Raw genomic sequence first — 20,327 nt, 5'->3', positions numbered from 1 at the left:
TGATTGTGGTCATGGTTAGGTTGTGTCTGAGTACAGAATGACCGCTCAGGTCTTATAAACTCTGCTTTAAATGTTTTTGTCCGTCTTAAATTAAGACGGGCAAAAACTTCCTGGGCTGTGGTAATGATGATAAAACTGAACTTGACACTGTGAAGGTGATGTACATGTGTGTCTTCTCTCAAAATGCAGCTGCTGTTGTGGACAAACGAGCTGAGCCTAGGTTTGCCAGCACTTATCAGCTGGCAAATTAAGAACATCTCATTACAGCTTTTGTGGTGTTGTCCTCTTGTGGGTGGTGGGGAGGACACAGGAGGCACTAGAGGTTCAGTGCTTGGTGGATTGGGTGGCAGTCAGGGGCAGAGGTCTTGGCATTCTGATCCCCGGATGGCTTGTGATACATGGGTGTCGCCTTGCTCGTATGGAAGGAGGCGGAGCTGGTGCGTGAGGTTGGGAGATCAGGGGTGATCATGTGGATGGAGGGCTTCCTGCCGCCGCTGACCTGTTCATCTACGGCCTCGAACTGGACGACGTCAGCAACAGCTTGAGCACGTGTGCGACGTGCACGCTGACCGGCCCGACCCTCAGGGCCCCTGTTTAATCGTGTCTGAATCCCTCTGTGTGCTCTCCGTCTCTGATTCACATCTAAACTCTGATTTTATTTTCCTTTTCTCACTCTCTGAGTTTAAATCTGATTTTTATTTAACCAGGTTTCAAAGATGAACATTTCCACTTTTGTGTTTTAAATTTCTGCTGTTAAATCAGATGTGACACAGTGATTAGAGCAGACGTCCAGTAGGATGGACGTCATTTCCCAGTAAACAGCTCCACCTGCTGGTCACAGAGACACAGTGCAGCTAAGCGAGCTGCTGTGAAGCGTGTGCGCTCAGCTGCTTTATGTGAGGAAAAACATCTGCTGAGTTTTTCAGACAAAGCTGCTTGCCTGCTGGTACATACACAGTTAACCTGAATATCAAAAACAGACAGTGTAATGTTCCCATAATTCAGTTTAATTAGTTCTGTCACAGCCAGTGAAATGATCAGGAATAAACAGCATCTCAACATGACAAATACTTTTGATATTTTCATTGTTTTGTTCATCCTACCTTTCAGAACACGGTGTGGGTAATTATTGTTTTATTGTTTTATTGAAATATCAGTTTTTCTGTTTTTTCACAGGAAAGTTTTCTAAAATTTATTTAATGTGAATTTTATCAAAGTAAACAGATGTAATATTTGTGCTTAAACAGGTTCCAGACAATGATTTTTATTCATATTTATTGTAAAACTTTTATATCTGAATCATGTGGATTTACTCCCAAACACTTTCTGCTCAAAAGTTTGATTTTTCATCATTTTTATCCCAGTTAGTTTTCACCAGCAGCCCACTGAGTTTTGTTTTAGCCTCAAAAGAAAAGCTTCCAGGATCTAGAAGATTTTTTGTTTGAAATCATGTGTCTTTGTGTGTGAATGTCGGTCGGGTGGATGGAAGATTAAAAAAACTTTTAAATGCACTGCCGAAAACTTCATCCAACAGTTTTCCAGGATTTGCAAAATCTGAAACATTCCTGCATCACTGCCTTCAGTGGATCTGCAGAGGCTCACAGGATGCTTAAACGTGAAGGACAGAACTCAGGAAATCAGGGCCTCTGTGCTGCTCTCACCTTTGACCTCAGCAATAAACTAAAGAGGCAGAGATGTCATCATCCTGCGACTGCAGAGGCTTTTATTCTAAAAAGTAGAAATCAGTCAGGATGTGGCATGGTGAAACCTCCAGGATCCAGAAGACCAGCTCCTGGTCCCACAGGACCTCCATGAGACCATGAGATCTCCCCCTGTAGGCCTGCGGTGTCCTCACACGCCATCTCTTCTTCATGTGTTGTTTAAGAGCGAGTCAAAGTGGAGACAAACTGGACAGCTGCTCTTCGGCCTCCGGGCTCTTGCTCTGCGACTCCTCCTCTTCCTCCCGGCCCCGCTCTACCTCTCAGAGCTGATTTTGTACCGGAGGACAAAATAAGCAATGAGTCTCAGAGAGAAAAAGAAGATGGTGAGGACAATGAAGTCCAGGTAGAGTTTGGCGTCCAGCATGTCCAGCTCCTTCAGGATTGCCTCAGACTTCTGGAAGTGACACGCCTCACCTTCATCGCAGTGAAGATCATCACGACCCAGGCTGTAGATGGACAGGATGACGCCCTCAAACCCGTACCTGAAACACACAAACACGTTCAGCGAGTGCAGCAGCGCCCCCTGCTGTGTGGATACAGCCGCAGGCCCGCCAGCTAACAGCGCCCCCACCTGACGTAAGAGATGTAGGACATCCACTGCAGGTACCAGGGGATGGTATCGAAGCTGACGAAGAACCCGGAGAACAGCAGAACCGGGATCGCCGTGACCGGACCCACAAACGTGGCCACCTACAGGAAACAAACACACACGAGTGATGTCAGCACAGGAACACACCTGTGAGCGGACAAGAGGTGATGGAGGAAACAGCGAGCGGACCTGCAGAGAGGTGGAGGCGGCTCCGATAAGCAGACCCAGACTCTGAGCCACCAGAGATGTCAGAATCCCCAGAGACAGGAAGAGGAAGAACCGGCCAGCGTCCGGAGGCTGAGCCGTCATCCAGTACACGATACTGCAGTACACCACCGGGAACACTACCTGTACAACAGCGACACTGCAGGTCAGCGGGTTGATACTGCCAGGTCTCCGTGTGCAACGTTAAGCTGAAGCTCTTAAATCTAGGGCTGCGTATTGCCACTGATTTCTACAACGATTCAATTCTGATTCACAAGGTTGGATTTTGACTCAGAAATATTATAATTCTGATCAATTATCTTGGATATGTACAGCATGTCCGTGTGCGTGCTGTCGGGCTTACATCCTTTTGCAGAATCTGTTCAAGCTGTTTTCAATGTTTGGTTATTGTTGAAATGGTTTTGTGAGACTGTAGCTGAGATTCTGACATTTCTGGCAAAATACATCAAATTCAGGATTTCGTGAGTCGATATGGGATTATTAAAATTAAAAACTATTTTTTAAACCCACCCCTACTTAAATCTAATAAGGTTTAAGGCTTTCATTATTAGGGGTGTGGCCTCTTAGACTGACCAGTGGATAGTGATACAGACAGCTGTAGGTGTTTGCTGTCTGCTAGCCTGAGGTGAGGCATCCCTGAACTGGACCATTGCTGTTTTTTTTAGAACATTTCTAATGACATTATCAATATCATTAGCAGTTACCAGAAATATGGCCGGGGTGAAGTTACTGTATTAACTGACTATCCATCAAGGGTGAGCTCCCAAAGTTTCTAACAAAATGATAAACTGTGCCGTCAGAAAAATGACAATAAAACAAGATCTTTCATCATCTTTCATCTTCAAATGTGTCATTAAAGAAAGAGATTCAGGAGCTGGAACCAGGAGCTGCCACTCTAAGTGCAGCTTAGAGATCGATAAAGCTGTGTCTTTGTTACCTGGAAGGGGACATCAGCCATGGTTTTGGCCAGGTAGTACGCTTTCAGGCTGTACCAGTAGTTGAGGTGTTCTCTCAGAAAGACGCCCATCTCCAGAGGAACTGAAGCACAAAAACATGGCAGCAGGTTTTCAAAGGTTGCGACGAATAAAACTCGTCCTTATTACAGAGACTTAGTCTGATGTTCTCTGACAGCAGCTCCCAGAGCGACTCATAAAATCCCAGAAAAGCTCAAATTTAAAGACACGATTTTACCGTCATTAATCCTGGCAATTGTGGGTGTCAGTTTAAGGATTTTCCCACTGCAGCCTGGATGGGTTTGGCCCTGAGAACATCAATAAAGCTTTTATTGTGTATGAGACAGAGAGTTCCTGAGTCAGAGTCGGCACCTTTGGTGCTGTTCAGGTAAAAGTGACGCACCTGTTGCTGAGCTCACCTCTGAACACTCAGCTCTATGCTTGAACCTCTGTGATGTCAGAGAGGCTAACACTTCAGAACCTCTGTTTACAAGAGGAAGCCAATCAGAACAAAGTTGTCTTTAAGGGGGAGGGGCTAAAACAGGTTGTATTGCAGGTAGGATAAATGGAGGTCTGTTGTTCTGTCCACCTTTGTAACAGCAGACCTCGTGTTACACAAGCCGATGAAGGACAGAGAACAGCTGCTCTCCAGCTCGACTCTGATGTATTTGTTACGCCGATGACACCCTGACCTTACTCAAACGTCACCTGTGTGCAGGTAAAGTGACACAGCAGCTTGAGGCGGACTCACAGGTGAGCACCGTGGGCATCAGAGCAGCGAACATGAGGAACAGCATGGAGAAGAAGAGGAACCCCGAGTTACTCAGAACCTTCTTGGCTTCGTTCCCGATACCCAGATACAAGAGACCAATAAGAACGCCGATCCCAATGTGAGACGAGATCCTCAGGTGAGTCAGCACCTGCCAATGACAATGCCTTACTTCAAACTGCAATACTGCACAGTAATATTACCACACTGACAGTGTTTTATTTCACAAATCTGTGCTGGAAACCGTCACCACGTGTTTAAGTTACAGTGAAAACAATGTTTTTGTGATTGAAAAGTAATCCGTAAAATGATGTCATTATATATGACCAGACTCAGACCAGAGTTTTAGGAAATTAGGAAGAAAATTGGCAAGAAATTATCTGTAAACCCGTCTAAGGAGCTTAGAAAGAAAAGCATCTGGACTTCTTTAAGTTTCTTGAAGACATTTCATCTGAGAAGCTTCTTAAATTCTATGAGCAGCTGGTGAAGAGTCACAGATTTTTACACCCTGTATCAGGATTATCAGAAAAACACATCCCAGTGTCCTTCAGACCCAGACAGAAACTAAACAATATAGTGTAGCTGTGAAGTGCAGGAGGAGTGCTCAGACTTCTAATAATAATAGATTGCATTTATAAAGCGCTTTTCTAGGCACCCAAAGCGCTTTACAATACCACTATTCATTCACTCTCACATTCACACACTGGTGGAGGCAGCTACGGTTGTAGCCACAGCTGCCCTGGGGCAGACTGACAGAAGCGAGGCTGCCATATCGCGCCATCGGCCCCTCTGGCCAACACCAGTAGGTGGTAGGTGAAGTGTCTTGCCCAAGGACACAACGGCCGAGACTGTCCGAGGCGGGGCTCGAACCGGCAACCTTCCGGTTACAAGACGAACACCCACTCTTGAGCCACGATCGCCCCACTGGAGACACCAAACAGCCACCTTGACAGGACAACACTCAGTTGTTCATCTGCATCTAAAGGTCAAAGGTCACTCTTTGAGAGTAATCCAATGATGTTCAGGAACAAATGAGGAAACAAAGTAGTTGAGATCTCTCAGTCTGGAAAAAGCCATTTCTAAAGCTGTAGGAATCCAGTGAACCAAAGTAGAAGCCTTTATCCACAAATGAAGGTCAGTGCTCACGACTCAGGAACTTCTAAGAGTTCCAAGACAAAAACCCCGGCTGAGCAAAAGGAACATAAAGGCTTGTCTCAGTTTTGCAAGAAAACATTTGATGATCCTCAAGACTTTTGAAAAATATTCTGTGGAATGATGAGACAAGTTGGAAGGTGTGTGTCCTGTTACATCAAAGTAACACAGCATTCACGCAGCTCAACGTGGCCAAGACCAAGGAACTGATCGTGGACTTCAGGAAGACCAGGAAACACTTGACCCCTGTTTCAATCCAGGGGGTCAGTGTTGACATTGTGGAGGACTATAAATACCTTGGAGTACACATTGACAATAAACTGGACTGGGCTAAAAACACACAGCACTTTACAGGAAGGGCCAGAGTCGTCTCTATTTTTTGAGGCGACTGAGGTCCTTCAACATCTGGCAGAAAATGCTCAGGATTTTCTATGAGTCTGTTGTGGCCAGTGCGATCCTCTATGCTGTTGCATGCTGGGGGAGCAGGCTGAGGGTCGCAGATGCCAACAGACTTAATAAACTGATCCGTAAGGCCAGCAATGTTGTGGGGATGGAGCTGGACTCCCTCAAGGTGGTGTCGGAGAGGCGGATGCTGTCCAAGATAGAGACAATGTTGGATAACACCTCCCACCCACTCCATGACATGCTGGTCAGTCACAGGAGCACGTTCAGTGAGAGATTACCCATAATGCACCACTGAACGACACAGGAAATCATTCCTGCCTGTGGCTCCCTGTACAACGCATCCACTTAACACACTGGTTACTGCTACAACTACACGTTTCTTTTCCAGCTATTTATTAATGAGTGACTTATGTATGTATATATATATATATATGTATATATTGTACTATTCTTAGTAAGCGTACTGTCTGTCTTGTCTTAGTGTTGGTTTATGTTGGTTTATAATGGAGCACTGTAACAAAAAATAATTTCCCCCAGGGATCAATAAAGTATTCTGATTCTGATTCTGATTTCAAAAAAGGATTGTATCAACAGCAAAATATGGTTGTGTGATGGTCTGGGGCTGTTTTGCTCCTTCAGGACTGGAGTGCACTGGGTTCTGCAGCAGGACAACGATCACAAACTCACCAGCAGGCCACATCTGAACTGCTTAAAAAATGAAGACTTGGAGTGGCCTAGTCAAAGTCCTGACCTGAATCTGATTGAGATGCTGTAGAATGACACTGAGTGAGTGGTCCAAAATTCCTCCACAGCTGTAAAAGACTCATTGCCAGTTATCGCAAATAGTTGTTTGCAGTTGTTACCCGCAATCAGTGAAGTTATATTTTATCCTCAGGTTTCAGAGCTCATCACAGCACAGAAACAGCTTTAGTGAAGGTTACAAATGATCTTCTTATGGCCTCTGACAGTGGACTCATCTCTGTGCTTGTCCTGCTAGACCTCAGTGCAGCGTTCGATACTGTCGACCATAATATCCTATTAGAGCGATTAGAACATGCTGTAGGTATTACAGGTACTGTGCTGCAGTGGTTTGTATCATATCTATCTAATAGACTCCCGTTTGTGCATGTAAATGGAGAGTCCTCTTCACACACTGAGGTTAATTATGGAGTTCCACAGGGTTCAGTGCTAGGACCAATTCTGTTTACATTATACATGCTTCCCTTAGGCAGCATCATTAGAAGACATAGCATACATTTACACTGCTATGCAGATGACACCCAGCTCTATCTGTCCATGAAGCCAGATAACACACACCAATGAGTTAAACTGCAGGAATGTCTTAAAGACATAAAGACCTGGATGGCCGCTAACTTTCTGCTTCTTAATTCAGATCAAACTGAGGTTATTGTACTCGGCTGCCTGACCTATAGGAGATTCTTATAGGAGATTCCCATGATGCACTGAGTGTTTCTTGTTTATACACTTTATTTTTCTACACCTCTCTGCATTGTGTTATCATTAGTTATTATTAATCTCTGTCTCTCTTCCACAGCATGTCTTTATCCTGTCTTCCTTCTCTCACCCCAACCAATCACAGCAGATGGCCCCGCCCCTCCCTGAGCCTGGTTCTGCTGGAAGTTTCTTCCTGTTAAAAGGGAGTTTTTCCTTCCCACTGTCGCCAAAGTGCTTGCTCATAGGGGGTCATATGATTGTTGGGTTTTTCTCTGCATGTATTATTGTAGGGTCGACCTTACAGTATAAAGCGGATTTAGGCAACTGTTGTTGTGATTTGGAGCTGTATAAATAAACCTGAATTGAACTGAAGTTGTTGCTGCTGAGGGTGGCCCAAACCAGTTTTTAAGTTCAGGGGGCCATCACTTGGTTTGGATATTTTTCCTCTAAAAATAAACACCTTCATTTAGTAACTGCATTTTGTGTTTACTTGTGTTATCTCTGTCTAATATTTAAATTTGTTTGATCTAAAACATAACAAAAATACAAAAAATAGAAAATTGGGAAGGAGGCAAACACTTTATCACACCAGTATAAATGGTAATGATAATTGTTATGTCAGAGTGATGGAAGAACGGTGTCATCTGTGTGAATCTGAGGTGACGTGTACGGAGGTGTTTGTCACCGAGTCTCTGAGGATGCTGAGAAAGGTCCTCCTGAACAGGATGGAGAACTGCGTCATGCAGCTAGCAGAGAAGCTGTGACAGCCTTCAGACGATGAGCTCTCCTGACGGGAGATCATCACAGGTACATGTTGATTTTCAAAGGACTCATTCGTCATGAAACATTCACAGGAGGTAAAGCGAAAACCATGCCTCTCATCAACCAATCACAGCAGAGGGCGTGCTGTTTTTTTACCTCCTCGGTGCGCTGCCACAGGAAGGGGTGGAGGGTGCTGTCTCCGTTGAGCTCGGGCTGGTGGTCTTTCTCACACTTCTTCTCCTGAGCTGCCGTCACCAGCCTGATCATCTGGTCCCCGTACTCTCCGGACGCCACCTCCATCACTGCGCACAGAACCCATCAGTGAGTCTGACGCCGCGACGGCCGAGTGGGAACAGCTCGCCGGGCGAGTCTTACCGAAGTCAGCGGGGTTGTGGTACGTGGGGCAGTTCAGCCCGAGGTCTCTCAGGTACGGGACCAGACTGGACACCTGTCCCCTGTAGATACACTGACCCTGACTCAGCACGTACAGCTGAAACACGCACAGAGAGACAGACACAAGTGAAACCCGCACTGAATCATGTTTCTTATCATTCTGTGGACCCACACCAAGGTTTTCAGCTCCAAACACCTTTGTAGAGCACTTCCTGTTCTTCTCTCATCCTTAAAACCTGAGCAGGAGGAAACGGATTTCACCCCATCATACAAACTGTTACAAGTGCTCACTCGAAGCTTCTTTACACCACATTTACTCCTCTACACAAACTTGATTTTATCCCCTTTAAAAGCTCTTTGCCCCCCTCACACACTGATTAGCAGATGACCCTCTAACCCACTGAAGGAAATGTAATCATTTATTTATTGCTTCTGACATTAGAGCTGCTTCTATAAATGTTTCAAACTGTTTCAGATCTTCAGAAAAAGAACCGCTGCTAACACTTCTGTGCATTGTCCGGCCACACGTTCATGTGATACCAGTTTACACCACTAGATGGTGCAGTGAGTCAGTGTAACGTGGAGGAGGGTCACCTTGTCGAAGAGCTCGAACAGTTTTGCGCTCGGCTGGTGGATGGTGCAGATAACCGTCCGTCCTCCTCGAGCCAGAGCTTTGAGCAGAGACACCACTTGGAAACATGACGAGCTGTCCAGGCCACTGACACACACACACACACACACACACACACACACACACACACACACACACACACACACACACACACACACACACACACCCTTCATAGAAGCTCAGCATGAAGCAGAAACATGACCAAACATCACTCACATGTAGAATTTGAAGTACAGCTTGTTCTGATCAAACGTCTGAAATAAGTCAAGTAAAAATAAAACAGCTGTGCTTTGGCATGACTGATCTCTGAGGCAGCGAAACCATTTCACACAGGTGAGTGGCGGGACCAGGAGTCGAACCACAGATCTCCCTGCATGATCCTATGTGTCAGGCATAACGTTTAAAATGAGTCTGCACAGTCTGAAAGGCTCTAAAAGCGTTCAGCCTGCGCGATTCAAAAATTGCTTTAGTGCAAAGATTTAAAGTTGGTTAGGAAGACTGAGCTGACTGAGTGGAATGGTTCAGCTGCTTTTCATTGGCTGAGGACAGAGCACCGTGGTCAGGACTGATATCCGACCTTCTGTGACCTTCTGCCAGCTTGGGATGAACCACGGAGAGGACCTGGAGGTCAACCTGATTTCTTACCTCGTGGGTTCATCGAAGAACATGACCGGCGGATTGTTGACAAGCTCCAGAGCGATGGCCAGCCGCTTCCTCTGCCCCCCCGACAGGTGAGACGTCCTGGTTTGAGCACATTCCAGCAGACCCAGAGCCATCAGGATGTCCCGGACCTGAAGGAGCAGAGATCCGAGTTCAGCCTGAGGGTAGAGTCTGAGATCAGGGAGGCCAGGAGCGATCGGCTCACCATGTCTCTGCGCGCCTCCTCCTTCTCCTGCAGCTTCAGGCTGGCCGACACCTGCAGAAACAGAGAGCAGGGTCTGCGATTACTGCAGTCTGCAGTAGGCTGAACGCTGAGGCTCAGCAGCACCTACCATCATGGCCTCCTGGACACTGAGGTGAGGCAACAGCATGTCGTCCTGCATGATGTAACAGGAAACCTTCCGGAAAGAGCGCAGGTCTCTGGGCTGCCCGTTGATCAAGATCTCGCCCTTCATCCCCGTCTCCCTGTACGCAAAGACAGACGTGCACTGAGCGCGCTCTGGACAGATCCACTGACCTGCAATCAGTAATCAGATTCTTCACTAGCATTTACTGACACACACAGAGGTACAGCAGGCCGATGTGAGGATGCGGTAAAGCTCTCAGACTGAGATGTAACATGATCTGAAAACATTTTTAAAACATCTGCAGCTGAGAGCGCTATGACCTCAACCTCACACTCAGTCATCATCTCCGCCCTGATGGATGCACCCACCTGTACCCGGCCAGGATATTCATGAGCGTGGACTTTCCGGCTCCTGAGGGCCCCATGATAGCCACCAGGTCCCCACTGGTGAATTTCCCAGAGATGGCTTTGAGCAGAGTTTTGTAACCTGAGGCGAACAGAAACAATCAATGTGCAGGTTTCCCAGCCGCTCACAGAGCCGCTCTTTGTGCTCGAACTCTCGGCTCAGGTTTCCCATCAGTTTGGAGTTTTTCTCTCATTCATGCAGACCAGCAGCTGCTCTCACACTTTAGCCGCTCCGCTCGGCTTCTGTGCGAAAAACAAACACTCCCGCTCATCCTAAAGGCTCACTGCTGATGTTTCAGTGCCGACGGTCTGGACTCAGGTCAGTTACAGAACTCGGTGAGGCTCGTGCATCGTCCCGAAACAGACCACGTTTCTCCTGGACCTGCAGATGTGCTTCAGACATCTGCAGGTCCATCAGAGACCCTCCCAACCCTTCAGCTGTCCCTCACTTACTCCGAGCAGCTACCCTGATCATAGTGTGACCAACCAGAACATTTACATCAGCGTGAGTCCAAAAACCCTGCAGCAATCATGAAAACATCTTCAGTAATCTGCTGTTAGTGTTTTGTCCTCACAGTGAGCTCAGCATCAGTCTTATCCACAAGTTTCACAGTCTCAAAGCAAACAGTCACTCATGACTGAAACACAGTGAAGCACACATGTAAGAACGTGTGTGCCGGGCTGAGAAACCATGAAGAATGTGCTGACACCTGAAATCCTGTCTCAGAGACCAGGTTTCTGAGGTTGTCGTTATTAAAACTGAGGAGTGTGTTACACGTTACACACAGAGGCTGAACGCGCTTTAATGAGATTATTAGATTTAATCTGACCAACAGTACCCTCCGCACACTGTACACCCAGATGAACGTCCTCAACTCAGTACTACCCATGACTGTACACCAACCCACCAGCCAACATCATCGTCATGTATGCTGATGACACTGCTGTGGTTGGGCTCATCTCTGATGGAGATGAGACGACGTACAGGGTGGAGGTAGAGAACTTGTCCTGCTGGTGCTCAGAAAAAAACCTGAAGCTGAACATCCTTCAAACCAGAGAACACATGGACTTCTCCCTGAAGTCCATGATGGAGAACGGGTGGTACTCGGGGGCCACGACCGAGAGCAGAAAGACAGCTATTACAACTATTCTAGCCTGTTAGCGCCTCGTACATGCCCCATTACATCAACCCTCACGTCTTCATCTGCTACTCTGCTTCATGGATCTATCTTTCTGGCCTTTTAATAACATGTGATCGCATGTTAACAGATTCTGTTGGCCTGAAAAGCATCAAAGAACCAATCAAAGGTTTTGTGTGAAAATTACAATAGAAAACCTGTAAATGTTTTCAAACTCACACCTGCACGCTGTTTTCGTGCACCTGAGCAGGTGTGAAATGTTCTCAGTGAAACTCAGCTTTTCTAATATGAACAAAGAGTTTGGCTGAGCTCCATAATAATGGTCTGTAACCTGAGGCTATCAGAGTCTCTAACAGATCTAGTTTCAGCTAGAGGTTCCCGGCACAGCTTTACACAAGCACTATGTTCATTTTCTTGCTCAGGACCAATCAGAGGTAAGATGAGGTAAAGACCGTACAATGATAGAAGGAAAACAGAAAACCCCAACAATCAAATGACCTTCTATGAGCAAGTACTATGTGACAGTGGGAAGGAAAAACTCCCTTTTAACAGGAAGAAACCTCTGGCATCCTGTCTTCCTTCTCTCGCCCCAACCAATCACAGCATATGGCCCCGCCCCTCCCTGAGCCTGGTTCTGTCAGAGGTTTCTTCCTGTTAAAAGGGAGTTTTTCCTTCCCACTGTCGCCAAAGTGCTTGCTCACATTGGTCATATGATTGTTGGGTTTTTCTCTGTATGTATTATTGTAGGGTCTACGTTACAGTATAAAGTGGATTTAGGCAACGGTTGTTGTGATTTGGCGCTGTGTAAATAGAATAGAATTGAATTGAAAATTGAATATTAACACATAGTGAGTGAAGAAGAAACACCCTGTGCATCATGGGAAGGGATTCCCTAAAATAACAATCCGACCCATTCTCAAGCCTGAGCAGAGCTCAGATGTGGGCGGGTTCACAAGCGGTGACATCATCGCTTGTTTTCTTGTTCTTGCGTCTTTATTTTCAGGCAGCGAGCGACGGCGCGTCCTCCAATCTGACCTGCAGCTATTTACAGCAGAAGACCCATCTGAGATTAACAGATTACAGCCGCTAATCCAGCGAGCGCACAAACACACAGCAGCCAAACCGAGAGCACCCAACAGCTCCCTGCTGACGCACAGCCCATCATTAACAATAAAAAGTCAAAAGAATGACATGAACCCTGTGAGGTCGGCCATCACCTTTGACCTCTCCAACTGGACAAATAAAGCCCTCAGATGGATAGATCTATACACACACACACATATATATGTGAATATACTTTTTCTGTTCAGGGCTATAAAATGTGAAGCCGTCTGAGATTAAATTTGTGGGTTTATGAGTCGGTCAGAAGCGTTTATGTCAGATCTTCTCTTGCGTTCTGCAGACTCAGCATCTCTGTGAGGTTCAGGGCGGCTCTGATGTTGGTGTTCAAAGGTCAGTGGTCACTGTGACTGTCTTTAGTCAGTCTTAGGTTGGCCTGATCCACATCTCTGTGGAAGCCTTTTAAAATAGAAGCATTCAGACCAGCTCCTCCTGCTGTCCTGATACTTTTTGCTGTTATAGGAGCGTGACTCAGGATCTGTAATGAATAAACCAGCTACAACACAAGGCTGAATCGTGCTCTGGATTATTTTCCACCCTTCAGGCATTAGCTGGCATTGAATTTACAGTGACAGTGTGTTTATTTTCTGAACCTCTGCCATCTTTGTTTTGTGTATGACTCTACCTTTCTTCCTCCACCAGGGTCCCTCTCTGACCACGAAGGAGACGTCTTTGAACTCAATGTTGACCGCGGGTCTGCGAGGTAATGAGGAGAACCTCTGGGCCTCCATCAGGTTGTTGTCCACCTTCTTCAGGTGTCCCTGCAGCAGTGGCGTCTGCTGGCTGCCCGCCAGCCGCTTGTTGACCACCTCATCCATACAAAGACAAACTGTCCGGGGATCCAACATAAGGTCAGGGGGCCCGTTGGTATTCTGAAGGTGAATAAAAGGAATCCGGCTTAAGACAACCATAGCTGACCCTCTGAGAATGTAAGCAAAAAGGTCCATCAATCCATCCATCCACCATCCATCCATCCACCATCCATCTATCCACCATCCACCATCCATCCATCAATCCATCCATCATCATCCATCCACCCACATCATCATCATCCACGTCATCCATCATCCATCCATCATCCGTGTACATGTTTTTTTCAGTGTGTTGCTAAAATAAAAGCTGAACCTAAGCTGTACCACAGAGACTTGGTAAAAGCTTACAGATTTTGGTAAAGCTGGTCCTGTACACACAGTATCACAGACTCTCGCCTGGATGATGCACTCACATATTTCTGTAGTCCTTGCTCTAATCTCAGCCTCAGTCACACTAGAACTAAACAATGTTCACTCCGCTGAATCTTTGTTTTTTCAGACTCATGGTAAAGCAACTGATAACAGCACAGGACAGAGAAGACCACTGGCAGCTGGAGAGCCACAAAGGTGAATGAAAAAAATATGACTGTGTACAGCGTTTACAGTTTAAACCATTGAAGCATGTGTTGGTGTGAAGAGAAGCTGAATGAATTCACTCATCAGGGCAGGCGGGTTTCCTGCATGAATGGTTAGCTCGCGACTGTAACCTGATTGTAGGTGCAGCGGTGAGATCAATGAACCTTTGAGGGGTCGGTGGTCAAAAAAGTGCTCTAGGAGCCATTGTTTGTTGTTGTTACCTTATGTGGTCACTTTTTGTGTTTTAACAGTATGGCATGTTTTTATGGTAGACACATGTAATTAGAGTCAGGTGTTGTTGGTCAGAAGGAGCAAACGGTTTGTGGCCGCTGATAAGAGTCTGCTGAACAACAAATGCAACTGATGGAAAGCAATAAATGTTTTAAACAGGCAAGATAAGTATGGCTGGAGTTATTGGACCAAGTTTCATTCATAATAGTGGCATTGCGTCACCTCTGCCAACGAACACCTCGGTAGCTTCAAGCGTAGGCTTAGCCTCTTGTGATGGCCAAAACCACGGCCGCACTAAAAGTGGGCAACTCTTACATATTTTAATTCATTCCTTCATCTAAACACAATCACACACTTTGGTTTGCAATAAGTTTATTGACTGGTTTGAACACATTTGTTCTATTCGCAAGCGCGTACATTTAGTTTACTTATATATTCATACCAATTCATTTCTGATTTTTGGTTTGATTGTGACTAATCTTTGTCTCTTTTACTGGTTTCTTACCTGCCATCATCCCTGGCATCTTTTGTTGCCAGACAAAAGATATTGGCCAGTGTTTAAAAAACTTAAATACATAGATGGGCTGACTGGACCACACCACCACTTCCTGTTGAAGGGGGCAGAATGTGTATTTTCTTTAGTTAACCTCCTAGGACCTGGCGTCCACATATGTGGACATCGCATTTTGGGTTAGACTAAAATACTCAATTTTGCTCTACAAGGGCCTGATATCCACTTATGAGGGCATTATACTGATACTGTTCTATCAAAATTTTAAACGAATATCCTCATATGTGGCTCTCATTTTTCTTAGAAAAATAAGACAGCTGGGATAGGCTCCAGCGCCCCCGGCGACCCTGAAAAGGATAAGCCGAAGCTAATGGATGGATAAAAATCAGGTAAAAAAAATCTGGTAATTTTTACATTCATTAGGTCCCAATCAGCCCAGATATCAAAGAGAAAGTAAAAATGCTGCCGTGGAAGAGTTCGGGTCTTAGGAGGTTAAACATGTTTTTGTAGTTAACTAGATATCTGAGTTTAATGTTTTTGATTTCCTTCTTTGCTGTTTAGTTTATTAACAAACTGAACTGCATCGTTTTTGTGGTATGTGATTGTGTTTAGTTGTCGCTGTTTTGTCATAGTGGTCTGATCAGCCATTATATATACCATCCATCCACTTATCCTTTTCAGGGTCGCGGGGGGCGCTGGAGCCTATCCCAGCTGTCATAGGGCGAGAGGCGGGGTCCACCCTGGACAGGTCGCCAGTCCGTCGCAGGGCCAACACACAGGGACAGACAACCATTCACACTCACATTCATTCACACATTCACACCTAATGGCAATTTGGATTATCCAATTAGCCTATCCCCACAAGCTGCATGTCTTTGGACGGTGGGAGGAAGCCGGAGTACCCGGAGGGAACCCACGCAAACACAGGGAGAACATGCAAACTCCACACAGAAAGACCCCTGATGGTGGAATTGAACTCAGGACCTTCTTGCTGTGCGGCAACAGTGCTAACCACCGTGCCACCGTGCTGCCCATTATATATACCTTTGTGTGTCATTTCCTGTTTGGGTCAGTTATGTTTGTTTGGGCAGTCATTTCACATTTCTTTGGCTGAGTTTAGTTTTTTTTATGAGCTCAACATTTTTGTTTTGTAAAAATAATTTTTTGGGTTAAATAAATGAAAACCTGTTTTTCTAACTCCTTGTGCAGTACAGTGAGAGCGCGCCGATAATAGAGTTTCGAACCTCTATCCCTCCTTAAAAAGCTGACTGAGGAGCCTGCTGGTTGTGATTGTCAGCTCTCATCCTGCAGAGCCGAATGTTTGTTGTCTGGGTTTGTTGATTCTCTACATGTTTTCCAGCAGGCCTGGACGCAGACGTGGATGTTGTCAGATTAGCCGTCAGCTAGTCCGGTGTTGTTCCTGTAGGACGGCCATGTGTGACTGACCTGACCCAAACGAGGCACTAATCTGCCTTCGAGCAGGAGGTAACTGTCGGGCAGAGCTTAGTCACCGAGCTAAAGAACAGGCTGAGTGCAGGATTTAAACTGAGCACCCGGCTGCTGTGATTCAGCAAAACTATTGCCATGGTCACCATGGTAACCCTTATCATTGATTTCTTCACTCTCAGTACTGAGATCTAAATTACAATTGAGGATTATCTGCGGGTCTTCACAAACTGAATATAAAGGTCAGTATCAGAGGTTTCTCCACTCCGCGTGATGAAGCATCAGTGCCTGAGATGTCTCTTGCGCCATGTTGGTTCTTGTTTTCAGGAAGTGACCATATTTGGATGAGAGGAAGGAGCACTAAGTTAAGAGCTAGTTATCAGTCTACAGACACAGATACCTGCTAATCAATAACAAAATCCCAGTTTCCCTCATTAACCCTGGAGCTCAGTTTGTTACTACGGCAACCTCACAGCAGACATATTATTGGTCACAGGTGTTTGATGTCACCTGTCAGCCAAAATTTGAGAAAACAATTTAAAAACAAAAATGGTTTCTTGCCTGGGAGTTTTTCCATCTTTGTTTTTTTGGCTCATCTAACATTTTTCAGACGTCTCCATTTGTCTGCTTAAAAAAACTACCAAATAACTTTCCTGTCATTACTCATCACTGCAGCATGAACAGCTTTACATCACTGACTCATGTTGAGAATATTTTTCTATGTGGAAGTGATGCTTTTTGTAAAACTCGAGCAGAATAGGAATACATACACATAACTAATAATTTGTGACCACACAGACAGGAGCAGAGATAATCCTGAGCTCAGAAACATATAAACATGTGACTAAACAAAGAGCTTTTCAGGAAATCAGAAGATTTCAGGATGTTTACGAGGAAACTTTGTGTGTGCAGCAGTAAAGGAAGTACAAGTACCTGTGGATCACCTCATAAATTGACTGCAACATAAGTATAATCTGAAAACTGTACTTAAATTACTGTATTTTATTCCTCCGGACAATTGTACTGCTGGAGCATCGAGACACCTGCAGCAACAGATGAATGTGTTCCTCCATTTGATTTGTAAAAGTTCTTAAAGTAGTGAGAAACCTTTGTTGTGACTCATCGTTTCAGCCCATAAACTGTACGATTTTAACATCATCCCATTTTTACAAGTTCTCCATGGTTTGTGTAAAAGTCTTAGTAAAAGACTCAATGGAGGAACAAGTACCACACATTTATACTCAAGTATTAAGTAAATGTACTTACACGTGTTAAGAAAGGAGAAAGGCTTCTATCCTCCCAGCACGAGTCCGCTCTGTGAGAGCTACTAAACTTTCAAAACTTCCAGTCATGGGCGTGGCTACTGGAGCCCCGCCCCTGCGTGGAATTTGATTGTCACACCCCGAAACAGTGCTGTGACATCATCACAGCCCGGGCAGACATTAGGAGGGGCCACAAGGAGGTCTCGATTATAACTGCACCTCCTCCAGCAGAGGCAGCAGTGAGTCAGGTTCGCAGCCTGATGTTTGGTCTCTGTGGATAATCTCAGCCATCATAACAACGGTACGCTGCGAGGGTGTTTAAATTGTAGGAAGTCTTAAAGTTTGCATTGTCAGAGGCGTGGCCTTTTGACTGACAGGTGGATGGTGACACAGGCGGCTGTAGCTGCGAGTTTCACTTGAACCTTTTGGAGCATTTTTAATGATACTATCTGACCAATAATATCGCTGCTGTGAGGGTACTGTACTCACAGACAGTCGACGAAGGCTGCGCTCCAGTGTCGGTGATGTTACTGAATTAGCATCATCTGTATCTGCGTGATGCTCCATACAGTCTCACCAAGCTGGCTAGCATTAGCACGCCACCCTCTTGTTTACGTCTGGGTAAAAAACAACGCTGTGGTGGTTAAACGCTAAAATGTGAATCCTGAAACGAATGAGTGATTTCAGTGTGCTTACTGCCATCTATTATATACAGTCTTTGTCCCTGCAGATTTACGATTTAAGCCGGAGGTCTGAGCATTATTTAGCAATGTTCAAAGCTTAGTACATATATTTTCCCCTCATTTAAAAAATCCTGTAATCACCCCGTGTGTCCACCCTGACTCCATTTTCACTATAGCCCAACATTTCATGCAGTAGGTTTCCAGTCTTGGCAGTCACTGTCTTAGAGAAACAATCCCAACAGAGGCACTAACACCCCAGCACTACAGAACTGCCCCTTCAGTGCGTGAACACAGAAACGATGAGGATAACCCCGCAGTATCATTCAAGTTAAAATCATATTATCATCATGAGAAGAGCTCTGCTCATATCATCAGGACTCTCCTCTTCCTCCCTGAGGAGCTGACCTTGGTGCAGTGGAGCTGCAGGACTGTTAACTTCTTTAAAACCCAAACATGTGAGATTTGCTGAGCCTCACACAGCTGACCGTCACATTCAGGCTGATTCCCACACAGATCTCGTTGCTTAGAAAGCTGTTTCCTTTCCTTAAACCAGCAGGAGACACAGAGGGTCACCCCTCATCATACCTCTGGAGTCCTCATACTCACCATGATGATGGAGTTGGTGACAGTGGGGTTGTGGACGGACCAGGCAGCCATCAGACAGGCCATGGCCGAGAGACAGCAGCACTCTGACACACACACACATCTGATCAGTGCCTCACTGACAGGCAGCAGCCTGCACTCATGGCCCTGCCCCCTCACCACTAACCCCACCCCTGTCTGGTGGCCACACCCCTCTCTGTGAGCAGTGAATAACATCAGTGGTGCTGCCTTAAAGAGAACAATTTAAAAACATGTACAATAATCTGCCAGCGTTTTTTTATTATTTGTGTTTGTCACCTAAAAACAAACAAACAAAAAAATTTCCACAGGTGCTCTACCCACAGCCTGTAAATAACAGATGGACACTGCCACCTGGATAATGTCAGATTAACGGGAAAACAGACCAAATTTAAACACGCTCATTTATGATGAAGGTCTTTAGACCGATGATCCCAAACACTCACCGCAGAGCTTCCTCTGAGTCTGCTGGGGGCTTCTTCCTGTCGCCAAAGTGCTTACACGCGGTTGTCTGATTGTTGTTGTTTCTGTGTTATTTAGCTTAATGCTAACCCAGCAGCCGTGTGCCGGGCTGACTCCAACAGTTTACATTTGAACCAGTTTGACCTCATTATGGTTAAAAACTCCTGTGTTTCACATACATTTTGTGTTTGAGCAACCTCAGCCTCTTGGACCCTGAGCATTTTAGCTGCCACCATCTTGGTTTTGGGGTGGAGTCTCAGAGGCCATTTGAAGACGTGTGAGTATCAGACGGTCTCTACATCATCAGCACGAATGTTGCATACGATTTTATTTGACGTAACTTTGTTCAGTTTGGTTTCTGCAGACTGAAGCCAAATACGAGGTTTGGAGTTTGACATGTTTTTATCAGGAAATCTTTAAAAGCTTTGATTTCATTGTTTCACGTCGTGAGCTCTGAAATGTTTTACAGTTCAAAGAGCGACTTTAGTTTAAATCTCTGTGCTGCAGACTGAGTCAGGTTTATATGTAACTGCATCCATCCATCCTCTTATCCTTGACAGGGTCATGGTGGGGGTGGAGCCTATCCCAGCTACCACTTGCAGGAGGCGGGGCACACCCTAGACAGGTCGCTAACACAGAGAGACAGACAACCATTCATACCTGTGAATGGACCGGCCAGGCGGGCGAATCAAACTCAGGACCTTCTTTAAATTGAAATCAGCATCGTTTTGCTGTCAGTTCAGACGTCGCTGCTGGAAAACTGAACCTCATCAACGCCTGACGGTGCTCAGAGGCACAGACAGGAAGTGCTCAGACCCTCCACGTGTCCAATCACTGACTCTTTAAGAGAAACCGTGTGAACAGTGTTGGAGCTGCACGCCGGCTGCTGCCTGTGGACGCGAACGTCAGCCTGAGTTCTCCACCTGCTGGTCGGACAGCGGTGCTGCACCACAAACACCTCCACACAAACCAAAGCCACACCCAGAGGTTGCTGACCAG

General features: G+C 45.7%; 1 protein-coding gene across 4 annotated transcripts; it reads right to left on the bottom strand.

Moving 5' to 3' along the window:
• Positions 1–13: 13 nt before the first annotated feature.
• Positions 14–20,275, bottom strand: abcg1 (ATP-binding cassette, sub-family G (WHITE), member 1). 4 transcript variants are annotated; one of them, XM_040043327.1, is made up of 16 exons: positions 18,852–20,275; positions 13,350–13,596; positions 10,431–10,548; positions 10,048–10,180; positions 9,921–9,971; positions 9,701–9,846; positions 9,019–9,142; positions 8,407–8,521; positions 8,188–8,333; positions 7,955–8,056; positions 4,240–4,408; positions 3,473–3,573; positions 2,500–2,658; positions 2,293–2,411; positions 2,136–2,203; positions 14–1,987 (listed from the first exon to the last, which is right to left on the bottom strand). In XM_040043327.1, the coding sequence occupies exons 1-16, from the start codon at positions 19,062–19,064 to the stop codon at positions 1,881–1,883; spliced, it is 2,118 nt and encodes a 705-aa protein (XP_039899261.1). In that variant the 5' UTR covers positions 19,065–20,275; the 3' UTR covers positions 14–1,880. The 4 variants fall into 4 exon arrangements, with proteins under 4 accessions (XP_039899261.1, XP_039899263.1, XP_039899260.1 ...); XM_040043329.1 differs by having other exon boundaries at positions 1,869–2,203; positions 19,313–20,275; XM_040043326.1 differs by having other exon boundaries at positions 1,869–2,203; positions 18,852–19,017.
• Positions 20,276–20,327: the final 52 nt, after the last annotated feature.

This window comes from Simochromis diagramma, unplaced genomic scaffold (genome assembly GCF_900408965.1).
Source record: "Simochromis diagramma unplaced genomic scaffold, fSimDia1.1 OVJJ01000377.1, whole genome shotgun sequence".
NCBI lineage: Eukaryota > Metazoa > Chordata > Actinopteri > Cichliformes > Cichlidae > Simochromis > Simochromis diagramma.
This window is presented reverse-complemented; position numbering and strand designations above follow the sequence as displayed.